Genomic DNA, 17,806 nt, shown 5'->3' on the forward strand with positions numbered 1-17,806 from the left:
TTCCGTACTGGATTTGGGGAGTTGGGGGCCTGAGGAAAGTCCAAATGAATCGATGGTGCTTACGGTAGGCAAGTCTTTCCCTTATCCAAGCAGCGTGCCTTAGTGGCAAGAGCTCGGGCTGGGGAGTCAGAGGCCGTGGGTTCGAATGCCAACCCCGCCACTTGTCAGCTGGGTGACTTGGGGCCAGTCACTTCACTTCTCTGAGCCTCAGTGACCTCATCCGTCAAACGGGGATTAAGACTGTGAGCCCACGTGGGACAATCTGCTGACCTTGTATGTACCCAGCGCTTAGAACAGTGCTCGGCACATAGTAAGCGCTTAACAAATACCATTATCCTTCGTTAGCTCAGCTGGTAGAGCGGAGGACTGTAGCGGTTGCCTGTCGGTCATCCTTAGGTCGCCGGTTCGGTTCCGGCTCGAAAGACTTTGGTTTAGCCAGAGAGGCAGCGTGGGTCGGTGGAAAGAGTCCGGGCTTGGGAGTCAGAGGTCATGGGTTCTAATCCCGGCTCCGCCGCTTGCCAGCTGTTGGGCAAGAAACTTAACGTCTCGGGGCCTCAGTTCCCTCATCTGTAAAATGGGGATTAATAATGTTGGTATTTGTTAAGCGCTTACTATGTGCAGAACACTGTTCTAAGCGGTGGGATACATACAGGGTAATCAGGTTGCCCCACGTGAGGCTCACAGTCTTCATCCCCATTTTACAGATGAGGTAACTGAGGCACAGAGAAGTGAAGTGACTTGCCCACAGTCACACAGCTGACCAGTGGCAGAGCCGGGATTTGAACCCATGACCTCTGACTCCCAAGCCCCGGCTCTTTCCACTGAGCCATGCTGCTTCTAACCGATTAAAGCTGTGAGCCCCTCGTGGGGCCCGCTGATCGCCTTGTATCCCCCCAGCACTTAGAACAGTGCTTGGCATGTACTAGGCGCTTAACAGATACCACCGTTATTTATTATTAAAGCAGCGTGGCTCAGGGGAAGGAGCCCGGGCTTGGGAGTCGGAGGTCACGGGTTCGAATCCCGGCTGCGCCGCTTGCCAGCTGCGTGACTCTGGGCAAGTCACTTCTCTGGGCCTCAGTTACCTCCTCTGTCAAATGGGGATTACGGGGGACAGCCTGTTCACCTCGTATCCCCCCCAGGGCTTAGAACAGTGCTTCGCACAGAGTAAGCGCTTTTAACAAGTACTATCGTTATGGTGGGTCGAGGTTGCCCTACTTTCCCGCCTTTTTATTGACACCTCGCCCCCCTCCCCCCCTCGCTGCCCCTCGACGCCTCTTCCAAGCCGCTCTCCCGGCGCAGGCGCAGCGGCTCGCGCCTCGCCAAGCTTCCCCTAGCAACAAGCGAGGGGCCGGAACGGGGGAGAGGGACGGCGCCTGCGCCGTGACCGCCTCCCTCCCCCCGCCTCGGTGCCCGCCGTTAGGCGATTGGCTGGCGGGCTGGGCGGCCCCGCCCACCGAGGGGGGGGGCGGTCCGCGTGGCCAGGCGCGTGCGTACTCCGGGTTGGCCGAGGTCGCGAGGAAAGGGAAAAGGGGGCGTGGCTTCGGGAGCCGGGGACCCGGGAGCGGGGGGGAGGGGGCGGCTTTCGCAGCGCGCATGCGTGCTCCCGCCCGGTCACCATCTTGGAATTGGGGGGAAGAGAGGGACACAGGAGGAATCTCAGCAGGGAGAAAAAGAGGGAAAAGGGAGTGCGGGGGAGGGGGGGGAACGAGGGAGGAGGGGAGAAAGGAAGTGAGGGGAGGGCTGGGTCGAGGATTGCCTCCCGGTTCCCCGGCTCCCCCTGGCGGAGAGAGGCGGGAGGAGAGGCAAGCGGGGGTGGGGGTTAGGCTCCGGCCCCCTCCCCGCAGGGGCGGAAGGGGACACTAGTTCCCTCCCTGGAAAAGGTGGATCTCCCGGGCTGCCCGGCTCCTCCGTTCCCCGGGGGGTCACCTTCCCTTTCGGGGGAGTCCCTCGGGGGGGGTCGTGGCCCCCCTCCCCCCCCAGGGCAGGGGGCGAGGAGGGGGGGGCGCCACCTCCCCCTCCCCCAGCTCCCGGGAGCCACTGGAGAACCCCAGGAGGAGGCGGAGGCGCCGGAGTGACACCCTGCAGGTGAGAGCACCCCCTTCCTCCCCATCCCCCCCAGGGGTGGCACGGGGGGGGGGGTGACATCAGCCGGGAAAGGTGCAGCCTCCGCCGCCGGGGTGGCACCTTGGCATGTTTTTCCCTCTCGGAACTGCAATTCCTCCCTCTGCTGCAGGTCCTCCCCTCCCTCCCCCTTTTTTTTTTTTGCAGGGGGGAGGAGAGAGGGAAGAGGTCGAGTGACATCACCTCGGGATGACACGGGGAGAGGGGTGCATGCACCCCTCTCCCGGCCTTGTTGCATCCCCCACCCCCGCGGGCCCGGGAATCTGGGAACCCGGTCCTCTCCTCCCTTTTTTGGTGATGCCCGACGCGAGGCGGGCTCCCCCATCCCCTCCTACCTGTCAGTCCTTCCCTAAACGATCCCTCCAACCCCGGGGATCGAAGCTTTCTCCCCCTTTGAGAAAGGGAGAGGTGGGCAGCCCTCCGCCGAAGTTCTTCCCCAGGACGCTGCCCTTTTTTTCACCGTCGCCCCGGTTTTCGGGGTCCGGGGTGGGCGTTAAAGAGATCGGGAAGGGGACCCAGGGAGGGGAAGGTCAAGCCCTCTGGACTGTGAGCTCGTGGTGGGCAGGGAATGTATCCCGAGCTTCTGGTTCAGTGCTCTGCACACAGTGAGCGCTCGATAAATGCGATCGGATGAATTAATGAATGAAAGGCCGGTCCATCCCGGGGCTGAGATGGAGCTGCCTCCTCCATCCCTGGAGAGAGAGCCTCTCCCCCGCCAGGATGATCCGGCCACGGAGGCAGCCGCACGCTGCTAGACATTCCCAGGATCTCCCCGAGAAGTATCTCCATCTCTTCCTTGAGGATTTCCCCGGTGGGGACCGTGACCTCCCCGGGGGGGGGTGATGGAGAAGGGATGACCGGTTAGGAGATGCAGGTGGTCCTCTATCTGGGGGACTCGCCAGGGTGAACTGTCTTTGGAATTTGGGGGAAAAGCCGAATGGTGCATGGGAAGATCTGAGATGACCCTGCAGGTGTAGATGTGAGATGCGAATCGAATCAGAGCGTCCTTAGGAAGGATGTAGCTAGGGAGAGGTCGAGAGGGGTCAGCCGACCTGTTGCTTTGTGAAATAGCCGTCTTTCTGGACCAGAATGGGCAGGCCGGGGGGAGCAGAGTGAGAAGGAACCCTGGCCTGGGGCAAATGGAGATAAGTCCCAATTCCAATTGGACCCTGACCCCTCAGTTTCTCTCTGTGTCTCTGGTCCCCCTGGGCTGGGGCTGGGAGTCCAACAATGGCCGGATTTCCACTGTGTCCGGCCTGGCTATTTCCTGCCCTTCTCATGCGCTTGTGTGCGCGCGTGCTGGTCAGGAGGTGGGAAGCCGGAGTGTGAGAGGAGAGAACCGGGGCTGAGGCAGGTCACCTGGGATCCCCAGCTGGGAGTTGGGAAGCGGAATATTCAAGGAATAGGCCTTGGGGAGCGAGGCGGGACGCCCGGGGGCCGGATGTTTGGTGACTGGGGTAACTCATCCCAGTAGATTTAAAAGGATTTCCAGAGAACGGTCCTCCGGCATCTGTGTAATTTTACCCTTATTTTTTGGTCCTCTGATGGAGTTCTCTTCCCCACACTCTTCCCTTTCCCGGACTCCCCTAAGCAGTAACCTCCCCCCCAGTCCAGAGGCATTTGGGGCTACAGTTCTGTTGTGCGGATTCGGTGCCGTGCGTGTTTTTTCTTTTCTCCGAAGGGTCTGTGTGGGGAGGACTGCCTGTCCTCAGGTCTGAAGGCTCCGCGCGTTTGTCTGTTCTCCAGGCCGGGCCCCACTCCCCGTGCCCTTGGGGGCCGCCATGCCGGCAGGGGGCCGGGCTGGGAGCTTGAAGGACCCGGACGTGGCTGAACTCTTTTTCAAGGATGACCCTGAGAAACTCTTCTCGGATCTGCGGGAGATCGGCCATGGCAGCTTTGGGGCTGTGTACTTTGTGAGTGGGCTCCCTGTCATCCCTTCCTGCTCCCACCCTCCTCTTCCACTTCCTCCCCAGAGGGCCTGCCCCCTCCCCCCCACCAGTTACTTCCCTGGTTGGCCGTCTCTCCTCCCCTGACTCAACCGACTGTCTCCGCATTCCTGCTTGCCCCCCGGGTGCCTTTCTCTCTGACCCGCCTGACCCTCTCCTCCAACTTCCCAACTTCCCAATCCACCTACGCCCTTCCAGGCTCGGGATGTCCGGAGCAGTGAAGTTGTTGCCATCAAGAAGATGTCCTACAGCGGGAAGCAGTCTAATGAGGTGGGTAGAGCCTGAGGTGGAGGAACGGGGTGGGGAGGGACAGGACCCAAGGGGGCGAAGCTAGAGGAAAGGGTTCCCGGGTATTGGTCGTCAGACATTTAAGCACTTGATATTCACTCCACCCTCAGCCCCACCGCGCTTTCGTACATAACCGTACTTGGTTTGTTTATATTAACTACTTTCTCCCCTTCTAGACTGTAAGCTCCTTGTGGGCAAGGAAGGTGTTTACCGACCCTGTTATTGTCTCCAAGAGTCTAGTGCAGTGCTCTCTCTGACACAGTAAATGCTCAGTAAACATAGAGGCGGTGTGGCCTAATGGGAAGAACACGGGCCTGGGAGTCAGAAGACCTGGTGGTTTTTATTGCCATTGTTCTTGTTTTATTGCCATTGTTCTTGTCTGTCCGTCTCCCCCGATTAGACTGTAAGCCCGTCAAACGGCAGGGACTGTCTCTATCTGTTGCCGACTTGTTCATCCCAAGCGCTTAGTACAGTGCTCTGCACATAGTAAGCGCTCAATAAATACTATTGAATGGTTCCAAACCCAGCCCCGCCACATATCTGATGCGTGACCTCGGGCAAGCCACTTGGACTTCTCTGGGCCTCGGTTACCTCCTCTGCCAAATGGGGATGAAGCCTGTGAGCCCCACGCAGGGCATGGACTGTGTCCAACGCGATTGGCTTTTATCTGCCCCAGCTAATACGGTGCCTGGCACCTAACCTAAGCCGTTGAAAATAAAAATAATAGTCAATGTGATTGATTGGATGACATTCCCTTCGCCGGTCTGACGATTTTCAGAAGTGGCAAGACATCATCAAGGAGGTGCGGTTCCTGCAGAAGCTGCGGCATCCAAACACCATCCAGTACCGGGGCTGTTACCTGAGGGAGCACACGGCTTGGGTGAGCCTGGACATCGTCCTCACCCCCCTCGCCCCCCCGCCTGAATCTTAAAGCTAGATCGCAGTGACCCCTAGACGCCCCCAGCCGAGCTCCGCTCTTGGTCTTTCTGCCGAACGGAGTCTTTGTCTCCCCTTTTCACCCCCGGGCGCTTCCCTCCCCTCCCCTCCCCATCTTTCTATCTGATCCTCTCCGCCGAGTTGACCCGGTTCTTTCTTGGGGTGAGAAAGCGGGGCTTTTTGTCTTGGCCTTTCTTTTTCGTTCCTTCCTCCCTGGGGTCTGGGTCAGGGGTGAAATCGACCTACTGACCCCTGACCCCTCCCTCAGCTGGTGATGGAGTACTGCCTGGGTTCTGCCTCCGACCTCCTGGAGGGTGAGTGATCCTGGGCTCCAGTTGGGGAAGGAGAGGTGGGAGAAGGTCCGGGGGAGATGCTAGCTATGTGGCTCACTGTGCGAGCTTTTGGTGTCGCACCACCTCCCCCTGGGGCCTCCTCCCTTTCGTCTTTTCTGACTTTTTTTTTTTTTTTTTTACGAAAGGGGAAAGAGGGAGGGGGAACCTTAAAGCCCCCGGGGATTCGGGAACTCCCGGTGCTCTTCCTCCGCACCTTGGACCCAGGGGTCCAGCTGCTCTGAGAGCGGCCCCTGGGGTCCCAGCGGGGACGGTTGGGGAGTCGGGACGCCCCACACATCGGCCCCGGCACCCCGGTGCCAGGTTTTCCCTTTCCCCGTCTTACCTCTCTTCCGGGCAGTGGGGCCCTGGGGGAGCTGGGTGGTCTGGTTCGAGCCCCGTGAGGAGAAGTCTCCGGGGGTCCCCCTGACCTGTGCTCTCCCCGGCCTCCCCAGTGCACAAGAAACCCCTCCAGGAGGTGGAGATCGCAGCCGTGACACATGGGGCCCTGCAGGGATTGGCTTATTTGCATTCCCACAACATGATCCACAGGTACCAACCGGAAGTCTACCACGGCTCCCGACACCCCCCCCCCCATCCTTTGACCCTAGCGGAACCCCCGGCCCCCCACCGGGCCCCCGATCCTACTAGGCCTCGGCTTTCTGGAACCCGGTCCGTCCCTGCCCCCCATCCCGAACGTTCTCTCGAGCCTGAATTTGACCTTTTAGGTGCCCTGGCATGACCCCGACCTCCCTCTCCTTCCCGGCAGGGATGTGAAAGCTGGCAATATTCTGCTTTCGGAGCCAGGGCTGGTGAAACTGGGAGACTTTGGCTCAGCTTCCATCATGGCGCCTGCCAACTCTTTTGTGGGCACCCCGTACTGGTGAGGAGCCCAGGGGAAATGGGGGGAAGGGATTGGGTGGCTTTTGGGAACCGAAGGAAGGAGAGAGAGCGTGAGAGAAAATGAGAGAGTAAATGAAAGGGAGAGAGTGAATGAGAGCGAGCGGAAGATGTGAGGGGTGAGGCGCGGAGTGCTAGTGAGTGAGAGCAGCAGGGATCTGAGAGAGAGGTGAGATCAGGGAGGCCGTAGCCACAGTCGATGGCATTTCAATTAGTGGCATCTATTGAGCGCGTCCTGCGTGCCGAGCACCGTGCTAAGCGCTTGGGAGAATTCAGTGCGGCAAAGTCGGAAGACACGTTCCCTGCCCACGACGAGCTTCCAGGGTAGAGCCCCTCCCCTCTTTCCCCCAGGATGGCTCCCGAGGTGATCTTGGCGATGGATGAGGGACAGTATGATGGCAAGGTGGATGTCTGGTCCCTGGGGATCACGTGCATTGAGCTGGGTAAGGAGCCTGACAGAAGAAGGCAGAAGGCAAATCCTTCTTCACCCAACCCCCTCCCCTCATTCTTTTCCTCTGCCTTTCTTTGTGTGTTCCCCTTTCTCTCTTTCTCTCTCCCCCTCTCCCCTCCAAATCTCTGTCTCTTGGTCTCTTCCCAGACTTTCCCATCCTTATCTCGCCCCCACCCCCGAACCCAGTCCTGTCTCTTGCCATCCCATCCTCAGTCTCCCTCTATTTCTCTCTGTCTGTCCATCTTTCTCTTCCCAGCGGAGCGGAAGCCACCCCTGTTTAACATGAACGCGATGAGTGCCTTATACCACATTGCCCAGAACGAGTCCCCCGTGCTCCAGTCCGGACACTGGTGAGGAAGGGGCACGCCCGGAGATCCCGCCACCCCCCAGGGAGCGGCGTGTGTCCCTGACCCCCGGTTGCCGGTCCGTGACCTCCGGTCTCTTCCTCTCAACCTCTCTAGGTCCGAGTACTTCCGAAATTTTGTGGATTCCTGTCTCCAGAAAATCCCTCAAGACAGACCGACCTCAGACGTGCTGCTCAAGGTGCGGCTTCGAGTGACCGGTGGGCCGAACCGGAGGCAGGAAGGCCTGGTTCTTGGGGGGCGGTTTGTCGGGGGCCTCAGTGGGGCGGCGCCTGGGCTGGGATGAGGATGCTTGGTTTCCAGTGGGGCATCTGGCACCGAGTGGGGAGAGGGCACCGGGGCACCGTCCTCCGGGAACAGGGTCTTTAAAAAGAGCCTTGGGTTCTGGGAGAATCTCTAGAGGGGTTTTGCAAGAGGGATGCAAGAAAGGGGGACCGGAGGTCAGGGGTAGGGGGCCTGACTGTCTCCTTGCCTCCCTCAGCACCGATTTGTACTCCGCGATCGGCCTCCCACGGTGATCATGGATCTGATCCAGAGGACGAAGGATGCCGTGCGGGAGTTGGACAACCTGCAGTATCGGAAGATGAAGAAGATCTTGTTCCAGGAGGCGCAGAACGGGCCTAGTGCCGAGGTCCCCGAGGAGGAGGAGGTGAGGACCCTTCCCGGGCCCTTGGCCGTCTCCGGGGTCTTCCTTGGTCTCCGGCCGGCCTCCCCCCGCTCCCTCGAGCCCCGCCAGGGTATCCGGGTCCCGCGGCCCACCCACGCCAGTCCCGCCCGTCCTCTCCCCGTAGGAGCCGGAGCCGTACCTGCACCGGGCGGGGACCCTCACCAGCCTGGAGAGCAGCCACTCGGTGCCCAGCATGTCCATCAGCGCCTCCAGCCAGAGCAGCTCGGTCAACAGCCTGGCCGACGCCTCTGACAACGAGGAAGAGGACGAGAACGAGGAGGAAGAGGAGGAGGAAGAGGAGGAGGAGGAGGACGGTCCGGAGGCCGGCGAGATGGCCATGATGCAGGAGGGCGAACACACCGTCACCTCCCACAGCTCCATCATCCACCGCCTGCCCGTACGCAGCCCCCACCCCTGGGCCTCTCAGCTTGCTCTCTCCGGAGAGGGAGACCCTCCCCCAGACCCGAGGGGCGGGGAGGCTCGGCCCCGGGCGTCAGGAAGCAGTCCCGGCCTTCCCGGAAGAGAGGGCTCCGAGTAGAGGAAGCCCGGCGTTTGTCCAGGCCCGGCCGCCCGGAGCTGGGACGGGCCAGCGGGACCTCCGGGTGGGCCGGGAGGGTTCGTCCCCGTTAAGCTGGCCCTCTCGGGTCCTTCCCCTGTCTCCCCGGGGTCTCCGGCCCCGGGGCCTCTGAGGCCTGGGGCGTGTCCACCCCTCGCTCTTCAGTCTCCCTCCCGCTTGCTTCCTCCAGGGCCCGGAAAACCTGTACGATGACCCTTACCAGCCGGAGCTGTCTCCGGGGCCCCTCCAGCCTCCTCCTCCCCCGGCCTCCTCCTCCTCGTCCTCCGCCCGGCGCCGAGCGTACTGTCGCAACCGGGACCACTTCGCCACCATCCGCACCGCCTCTTTGGTGAGCGGGGGTCCGGGAGCGGGACGCCCGGCTCCGGGGTGGGGAGAGGGACCTGGGGGGGACTCTGACGCCCTCCCCTCCCTCCCTCCCACGCCCAGGTGAGCCGTCAGATTCAGGAGCACGAGCAGGACTCTGCTCTGCGGGAGCAGCTGAGCGGTTACAAGCGGATGCGGCGGCAGCACCAGAAGCAGCTCCTGGCGCTGGAGTCCCGCCTGCGGGGCGAGCGGGAGGAGCACGGCGTCCGGCTCCAGCGGGAGCTGGAGGCCCAGCGGGCCGGCTTCGGCACCGAGGCCGACAAGCTGGCCCGGCGCCACCAGGCCATCGGGGAGAAGGAGGCCCGGGCCGCCCAGGCCGAGGAACGCAAGTTCCAGCAGCACATCCTTGGCCAGCAGAAGAAGGAACTGGCCGCCCTGCTGGAAGCCCAGAAACGCACGTACAAGCTGAGGAAAGAGCAGCTCAAGGAGGTGGGCCGGGCCGGGGGCCGGGGGAGGGACCGCGGTGACCGATCGCGCTCTCCCACGTGCTTAGTCCGGCGCCCCGCCCTCTGGAAGCGCTCCGTGGATTCCCGCCGACGGGGCGGCCGGGTCGGGGAGGCGCCACGCGGAGCGACCGCCGCGGGACTTGGGGGTCGGGGGAGTGGACGGGGACGCTCCCGAGAGGCGCCCAGGCCGGCCCCCGTACGGGGATGGGACTGCGGGGCCGGACTCCGGCCCGTGAGCTCGTCGCGGGCAGGGAAGGCGTCCGTCCGTCGTGGTGGCGTCCTCTCCCGAGCGCTCGGTAGGGCGGTCCCCACGCGGTTAAGCGCTCGGTAAATCGGACCGACCGAATGAGCCGATGCCGGACGGGCCCCCGGGGAAGCCGGGAACCGGGCGGGCCGGGCGGGGCCCCTGACCCGAGCCGGCCCCCGCCCCAGGAGTTGCAGGAGAATCCGAGCACGCCGAAGCGGGAAAAGGCAGAGTGGCTCCTGCGCCAGAAGGAGCAGCTGCAGCAGTGCCAGGCGGAGGAGGAGGCCGGGCTGCTGCGGCGCCAGCGCCAGTATTTCGAGCTACAGTGTCGCCAGTACAAGCGCAAGATGCTGTTGGCCCGGCACAGTCTGGACCAGGACCTGCTGCGGGAGGTGAGGCCCGCTGCCCGGGGCCCCCGCCCGCTCCTCTCCCAGCCTCTCCTCCCCTCTCTCCCGCTCTCCCAGGCGCTCGCTCTCTCTCTCCCCCGGCGCGGCTCAGAGGAGCCGGCTTCCCTGCCCGTCCACTCCCAGGTCCCCGTCCCCCCCCGCCCGGCCAGCCCGTCCGACCCCTCGCTCGCCCGAGCCACCCGCTTCGGGGTCCGGCTCTCTTCAACGCCGCTCTCTCTCTACAACCTTCCCTTCTCCGGCCTGGGCTTGTCTTCTCCTCCCACCGTGTCCGTCCGCTTGGCCTCTCCCCGCTTCTCTTCGCCCCGATTTCCCCGCGAAGCCGCAACTTCTCTTCTGCACCCTCCCTCCCTCCCCGCCTCCCCCCGCCCCCCCGTCCCCCCCTCCCCTCTCTCCCTCCAGATCCTCCGGCTCCCACCGCCTCTCGGTCACCTTCCCTCTCTGAAGGATTCCGCCTCGGCCCTCGCCGCGTTGTTGAGTTCTTCCCCTCCCTGCCCTTCTCGAAATCCCTCCACGTCTGCTGTCTCCGTGAGGCTTTCCCCCGCCCCCCCTCCGTCCTGCCCCCGTCCTCTCCGTCCTCCCCCCGTCCTCCCCGCCTCCCCGTCCCTTCCCGCCCCCTCCCGGCCCTGACCCTGCTGTGCCCCTCCCCCCCTCCGCCCCTCCCAGGACCTGAACAAGAAGCAGACGCAGAAGGACCTGGAGTGCGCGCTGCTGCTGCGGCAGCACGAGGCGACGCGGGAGCTGGAGGCCCGGCAGCTGCAGGCCGTGCAGCGCACGCGGGCCGAGCTGACCCGGCTGCAGCACCAGACGGAGCTGGGCAACCAGCTGGAGTACAACAAGCGGCGCGAGCAGGAGCTGCGGCAGAAGCACGCGGCTCAGGTCCGCCAGCAGCCCAAGAGCCTCAAAGTACGTTCCGCCGATCCCCGGGCCCCCCCGGCCCCCGATCCCCGGGTCCCAGATCCCGGCCCCCGGCCCCCGGGACCACCGCAGCCGCCGCGGGAGGAGGAAGAGGAGGAGGAGGAGGAGGAGCGGCGGCAACGGCAGCAGGCCGGGGAGGAGAGGAACCGCGGCCCGAGCGAGGAGCAGAGCACGCTGGGAGAGGAGGAGGCCCAGGAGCGGAGAATGGTCGGAGAGGAGGCGGCTCCGGAGCGCTGGATCCCGGGTGTGCGGGACGAGGCGTCGGCAGCAGCGGCAGCCGCCGCCGCCCAGGAGTGGAGCATTCTGGGAGAGGAGGATCAGTGGATTCTGGGAGAGGAGGAGCGGCAGGAGGAAGAGGAGGAGGAGGAAGCGGAGGCCGGAGCCTCCTTAGGGCCCGAGGAGCGGAGGATCGTGGGGGAGGAAGCCGAGGAGTCGGCGGCCCTGTCCCCGAGCCCCGGGCAACGGAGGACTCCGGGAGCCGAGGAGCCGCCGGGGCCGCCGGGGGAGGAGGCCGAGGAGGACCCCCCGGACGGATGCCCCGTCCCCGGGGAACGGAGGATCGTAGGCCGGGAGGGGGCCGCGGAGTGGAGGTTACGTGAGGAGGAGTGGAGGATCGCGGGCGAGGAGTCCAAGCCGGGGTGGCCCCAGGGCGCGGCTCTGTCCCCGGTCCCGGAGGAGGAGGAGGAGGAGGAGGAGGAAGCTCCGGCTGGGACCCCGCGGGACCCCGGGGACGGCTGCCCCTCCCCCGAGGCGCCCCCGAAGCCGGCTCCCGCTCCCCGGCTCCCCGGCCTCCTGACCCACGGCCTCCTGGCGGGCCTCTCGTTCGCCGTGGGCTCCTCGTCGGCCCTGCTGCCCCTGCTGCTGCTGCTCCTCCTGCCGCTGCTGGCGGCTCAGGGCGGGGGCGGCCTCCAGGCGGCCCTGCTGGCCCTGGAGGTGGGCCTGGTGGGCCTGGGGGCCTCCTACTTGCTGCTGTGCACGGCCCTCCTCCTGCCGCCCGGCCTCTTCCTCTTCCTGGCCTGCGGGGCGGCCCTGGCGGCCGTGCTGGGCCTGAGCTGGCGCCGGGGGCTGGCCGGGGTGCCCCTGGGGCTCGGCGCCGCCTGGCTGCTGGCCTGGCCGGGCCTGGCCCTGCCCCTGGGGGCGGCGGCGGCGGCCGGGGGCTGGCTGCAGCGGCGAGGGCCCCGGCTGCGCCAGGCGGCCTCCAGGCTCTGGCTGCGCCTCCTGCTCCGGCTCCCGCCCCCGCTCTTCCGGGCCCTGCAGGGCTGCGGGGCCGTGGGGGACCGGGGCCTCTTCGCCCTCTACCCTAAGACCAACAAGGAGGGCTTCCGCAGCCGGCTGCCGGTCCCCGGGGCCCGCCGCCGCCCCCCGCGCCGGAGCTGGGGCCTCGCCGGGGGCCCCCGCGCCCTGCTGGGCCGGGCCTGGGCCCTGTGCCGGGGGCTGAACCGCCGCCTGGCCGGGGCCGGGAGGGGCCTGGCCGCCCGCCTGCCCCCCGACGCCGTCCGCCTCCTGGCGCGCTGGGGTCTGCTGCGGGGGGAGCGGCCCAGCCGGATCCCTCGGCTCCTGGGCCGGGGCCGGCGCCGCCCCGCCGTCTCCTCCCCCCGCCCGGCGGTCCCCGGGGGGGGTTCGGCCCGCCGCCCCCGCCCCCGCCCGGCCCGGGCGCCCCCTCCCTGGAGGTGATCTGACACCTTAAGACACAGCACTTTAACGGCCCCCCCCCCCCCCACCCTGCCCCTCTCCCCCAACCCCGGGTGGGAGCGGGGAGGAGCTCCCCAGGGTCCCTCCTTCCTTCCCTCCCTCGCTCCTCATGTCTTCCCCATCCCTCTCTCCCTTCCTCCCTTCCTCCCTCCCTCCCTCCCTCCCTCCACCACGCCCCACCGTAAGCTTGAAGTGAATGGGGGAGGAGGTTACCGGTATTCCCGGGCAGTCCCCTTCCTCCCCTCCACCTTAGTCCCCCGGGAGGACCACCGCCACCACCACTTATTTATATTCCCCCTTCCTCCCCAGTCACCCCCTAAATTATTGGTGTTCCACCGCTCTTGCGCGGGTGTGTGCGTGGGCGCGAGTGGGTGTGCGGGCGTGGGTGTGTGTGGGCGCGAGTGGGCGTTCGTGTACGTGCGGGGCGTGTATGGCTTTCTCATCCTCATTCATTGCCTCTCTGTGGCGTGGGGGGCTACCCCTCGGCCTCATGCAGGTTTTTGGAGTTCTTTTAAGGTGGGAATGTTTTGGGGTTTGTTTTTTTTTTTTTCTTTTCTCCTTCCCTTTCAATTTTGTTTTCTCGGTCTCCCTTCCCTTCTCCCTGCCAAAGCAAACACGAATAAAATATGCGAGCGGAACTGTACCCGTGCCCCTGGCTGCCTCGTCTGCTTTTGTCCTACTGCCCCCCTTCCCCCCCCCCCGCCCCCTTAATCCCACCCGGATCCCGTGGGCCCCGGTTCGCCCCGTCCCCCGGGCCCTGTTGAGTACTCTCCCGGAGCTTACTCGGGCCCCGGCCGGCCCCTTCCCCGTCGGAACCGCTTCCTTGCCCCTAGACCTCCTTCCGTGTGTTCCCTCTCCCCCCCGGTTTTGTCTCCTCCTCCTCCTCCAGCTCTTTCGTTCCTCCCTCCCTGCTTGGCACCTCAGAACGGGCTTGGCTCTGCCCCCTTCCGTGCGGGTCCCGGACCGTCGTGACGGTTGGCCGTTGAGTGCGTCCTGGGCATCGGGGCTCTGGCTCTGCCTCGGTTGTTTGAGCTCCGTTCTCGGATCCGCGGGCCCCCCTCTGCCTCCTGCCGTCTGCTCTCTGCCCCCTTCCCCGACCCCCGCTTTCCAAACTCTCCCCTCCCGCCCACCGCCCGCCCTCTTGTTTCTCCTTCATCCTCCTCGCCTCCTCTCGCTACCTTCCGTCATCTGCGCTTTCATTTCCTACCCGTGGCAGCCGAGCTCCTCCCCGGCCCCGACCCCTTCCAGGGTCAGCCCCGGCCCCGGAGGGCAGCAGGGGAGTTGGAAGTTCCCTCCGACAGAGTACGGACAGAGAAGCGGGTTCGGGCCGTGAAGGAGGAGGGAGCTGTCTGTGAGGGGGCAGTGTGAGGGGAGACGGGCGTTTGGGGCGGCGGGAGACGGACGCCGGAGTTGGCGGAGCGCGTCGGGCAGAGCGGCAGGAGACGGGTTTGGGTGGGAAGAGGGATAGCGTGGAGTTGGGGTGGGAGGGAGGCGGGCCGGGCCAGGTGATCTGCCGCGGGCACTGGCCGGCGGGATGGGTTCAAGAGATGGCCCGGGTCGGGCCGGGTTGAGAGAGACCTTCCGGAGGTGACCGGAACCCCGGGGGGAGGAGAGGGAGTTGGCGTCCCCCAAGGCGGCAGCCGCTCCTCTCTACCCGCCCGGCCGCCGCTGCGACCCGGGGAGCCGCGGGGTGCCCCCTCCGTCCGCCCGGCGTCCCCCCGAGGGCCCTCGGTTCAAGCGGCCCGACGTCTTCCCTCCCCGTCCCCCGCCTCTCCTCTCTCCCCCGTCTCGCGCTTGTCGTGACGTGATCTCGGCCTCTCCGGTGCCCGCGCCGGGTATCCGGCGTGCCCTCCGCCTCCAGAGCCCCGGCTCGTCGTCTCCGCCTCTCGGACGCACGCCCCGCGGTTGGTGCGCGTTCCCGCTCCTCCCGTCCACGGCCCGTGGCCGCCCGCCCGCCCGCCGTCTCCGACCCGTCCTCTCTGTCTCTCGGGCCCGGTTCTTCGCCCTCCCTGTCCACGTGCGGCTCCCTCTCCCTCTCTGTCTAACGATGTTTTCTGTTTCTCTCTCCTCTCTGTGTCTCCGCTCCGTCTCTCCCTCTCCCCCCACCCCGTCTCCCCCGGCCCTCTCCCTCCGGCCCCCTTCCCGTCCGGCCTCGCCCCGTCGGCCGGGCAGTCCAAGGAGCTGCAGATCAAGAAGCAGTTCCAGGAGACGTGTAAGATCCAGACGCGGCAGTACAAGGCGCTGCGGGGGCACCTGCTGGAGGGCACGCCCAAGGCCCAGCACAAGGGCCTGCTCAAGCGGCTCAAGGAGGAGCAGACCCGCAAGCTGGCCATCCTCGCCGAGCAGTACGACCAGTCCATCTCGGAGATGCTCAGCTCCCAGGCGGTGAGACCCCCGGCGGGCCGGGGAGGCGGGCGGTGGGGAACGGGTCTCGCACGCGTTCAGCTCCCGGAGCGAACCGAGCGGCGGGAAGGAGGGAGAGCCGAAGGAAGGAGGGTGGCCGCCCACTCCGTCGACGGCGTCGTAGCGAGCTCTCCCGGGCGCTCGGTACGGCGCCCTGCGCGCCCTCGACGCTCGGCGAAAGCAGTCGACGGGGTGCCAGGAGGGACCCGCCGGCCTCTCCCCGCCGCCGTCTTGGGCGCCGCCCCCTTCCCCGCCCCGCCCCCAACCCCACCCCGGTTCTGCCGCAGCTCCGCCTGGATGAGACCCAGGAGTCCGAATTTCAGACCCTGCGTCTGCAGCTGCAGCAGGAGTTGGAGCTGCTCAACGCCTACCAGAGCAAGATCAAGATCCGGACCGAGAGCCAGCACGAGCGGGAGGCCCGGGAGCTGGAGCAGAGGGTGGCGCTGAGGCGGGCCCTGCTGGAGCAACGGGTACGGAGGGGCCAGGTGGGGCAGAGGGCTAAGCTCACCTCTCGGCCTGGCCCAGACCCGTCCCCTTCCTTCTTCCTCTGCCCCCCGGCCTCCTCCCGACCTGGGCTCTGACCCCCGGCCCCCGGCCTGCTCGCCCCGTGTGTCCCAGGTGGAGGAGGAGCTGCTGGCTCTGCAGACGGGACGTTCGGAGCGGATCCGGGGGCTGCTGGAGCGTCAGGCCCGGGAGATCGAGGCCTTCGACGCGGAGAGCATGCGGCTGGGCTTCTCCAGCATGGCGCTGGGGGGCATCCCGGCCGAGGCCGCCGCCCAGGGCTACCCCGCCCCGCCTCCGGCCCCCGCCTGGCCTTCGCGCCCCGTGCCTCGCTCCGGCGCCCACTGGAGCCACGGCCCCCCGCCGCCGGGCATGCCTCCCCCGGCCTGGCGCCAGCCCTCCCTGCTGGTGCCCCCGGGGCCGCCCACGTGGCTGGGCCCCCCGCCGGCGGCCGGGCCGCCCCGGGCCGGGGCCCTGCTGCTCCTGAGGAACAGTCCCCAGCCCCTCCGCCGGGCGGCCTCGGGGGGCGGGGGCGGGGACGGGGTCGGCCCGGGCTCCGGGGCCGGGCCCGGGGGACTGAGTCGCAGCACCAGTGTCGCCTCCCACATCCTCAATGGCTCTTCCCACTTCTACTCCTGAGCGGCCCGGGGTCCGGGGGAGCCGGCTGCCGGCGTTCCCTTCGAACCGGGGAGGAGGGAGGGGAGCGGGCGGGGCGGGGGGGGCGGGGGACGGGGCGGGGGGAGGGCGCGCACACCCGGATCATCTCTCTGGGCCTTAAAGGGTTAGAGCCCTGGGACCGGCCACCCGCATCCTTGAAGTTTCCGGGGAGACGGACGAGTAGATTCTCCGAGACGGGATGCGTGAGTTCTCGAGCCGGGGCCGGCCAGGGTCTGAGCCACCTGGGGACTTGGGGCGGACCCACAGCCTCCCCCACCCCGCCCTCCGGCCCAGTCGTTCTGCAGCCTTCCCCCCCCAGGGTGGGTGGATGGATGGATGGATGGATGGAAGGAAGGAACCGGCTCTGGGGCCCGAGGTTTTGGCTGGCTGAGATCAGGTCGCCGTCCTGGTATCCGAAGCGGAGGAGGGCCGGGAGGTCGGAGGGGGGGCTGTCGCTAGGGTGCCGAATACCTCCTAGGACCGATCCGAGGCGTCCCCAATAGTGCCAGTATCTCCCTTGATCGTGAAACGGGGAGAGGAAACCGTGTGTCAAATAGCCTAGCCAGCGGGCTAGCGGGGGAACCTCCCTGGGCCTCGGGGAGGGGTTGTAGATATCTAGAAAACTATACTCAGATTCCTCCGGGAGCCCCTCTAACCCCTCTGCCCAGGGAATCCCACCCGTGTCATTGGGGGAGCCAGGGTCCAGAATGCTTCGGCCCCACCCCCACCCCCCCATCCGCCCCCCAAGTGGAAAGCGTGGGTTAAGGACCAGCGCCTGGGACCCGAGGGGCAGGGCCAGTGGAGGGAGGGAGTCTGGCCCGGGGCCAAGGCCCTGTCCTTGACCCTCTCCCACTTCCGTCCCCATTGCTGTCTGATCTGACGTCCTGTGCCGGTCTTGTCTTGTTATTCTTTTTTATTGCGCATAGGGAGGGGAGGGGGGAAGGGAAGGGCCGGAGTCGGGAAGGGGCGGCCCCCTGAAGGTGGAGGAAGGCCAGTTGAGAGGGGAACCCGATGGCCCGTTTTTATTCCTGCCAAGAGGGGGAGGAAATTTCAAAGAACCATCACCCCCCACCCCCACCCCACCGCCCCCGTTCTCCGCCGTCACCCCCCCAAAGCACCGAGGGGGCATCATGGAGGCCCTGAGGCAACAGAGCAGGGCTTTTAATAAACTGTTGGATATTCTAACCAGCCCCCCCGAGTCAGCTCTTCTGTTCAGGAGAGGAGAAAAAGATGACGGTCGGTTGCGACGTTCGGCTGCCGCTTCTCCCTCCCGGGCCGTACCGCTCCTGGAAATCGGCCTGGCTCCTGCTAAAGGTCTGAAGTGGGCCAAGGGAGGCCGGGGCTCAGAGCTTGCCAGGATCGCCGGGAGGGGAGGGAGGTAATCGATGAGCCACGGGAGCTGCCTTGGAAGGGGCCCGGTGGACGGGGGCCCCTACGGGCACCGGATGGCGAAGCCTCTCCCGCCGCTCAGGTCGCTGTCCCCGGACGCCCGAGTGACTGAAGCCTAGATGTAGTCGTCGGCCCGGGGCTGCCCGCGAGCCCCCCTACGAGCCACAAACCGTCTTCCTTCCCAGGGACCGCAACTGGGACTTTCCTGGAAG

The 17,806-nt window shown here is 66.1% G+C and overlaps 1 protein-coding gene across 1 annotated transcript; it reads left to right on the forward strand.

The window, feature by feature from the left end:
- Positions 1–1,704: 1,704 nt before the first annotated feature.
- TAOK2 (TAO kinase 2) lies at positions 1,705–16,256 on the forward strand. The gene is made up of 19 exons (XM_029051937.1): positions 1,705–2,085; positions 3,868–4,034; positions 4,266–4,337; positions 5,134–5,235; positions 5,560–5,605; positions 6,076–6,172; positions 6,390–6,503; positions 6,872–6,963; positions 7,228–7,321; positions 7,433–7,514; positions 7,815–7,982; positions 8,125–8,397; positions 8,747–8,905; positions 9,004–9,369; positions 9,819–10,022; positions 10,701–10,940; positions 14,817–15,029; positions 15,335–15,517; positions 15,666–16,256. Exons 2-19 carry the CDS (start codon positions 3,903–3,905, stop codon positions 16,185–16,187), a joined length of 3,159 nt encoding a protein of 1,052 aa, XP_028907770.1. The 5' UTR covers positions 1,705–2,085; positions 3,868–3,902; the 3' UTR covers positions 16,188–16,256.
- The last annotated feature ends 1,550 nt before the right edge of the window (positions 16,257–17,806 follow it).

The sequence above is a fragment of the Ornithorhynchus anatinus genome, chromosome 2, assembly GCF_004115215.2.
Source record: "Ornithorhynchus anatinus isolate Pmale09 chromosome 2, mOrnAna1.pri.v4, whole genome shotgun sequence".
NCBI lineage: Eukaryota > Metazoa > Chordata > Mammalia > Monotremata > Ornithorhynchidae > Ornithorhynchus > Ornithorhynchus anatinus.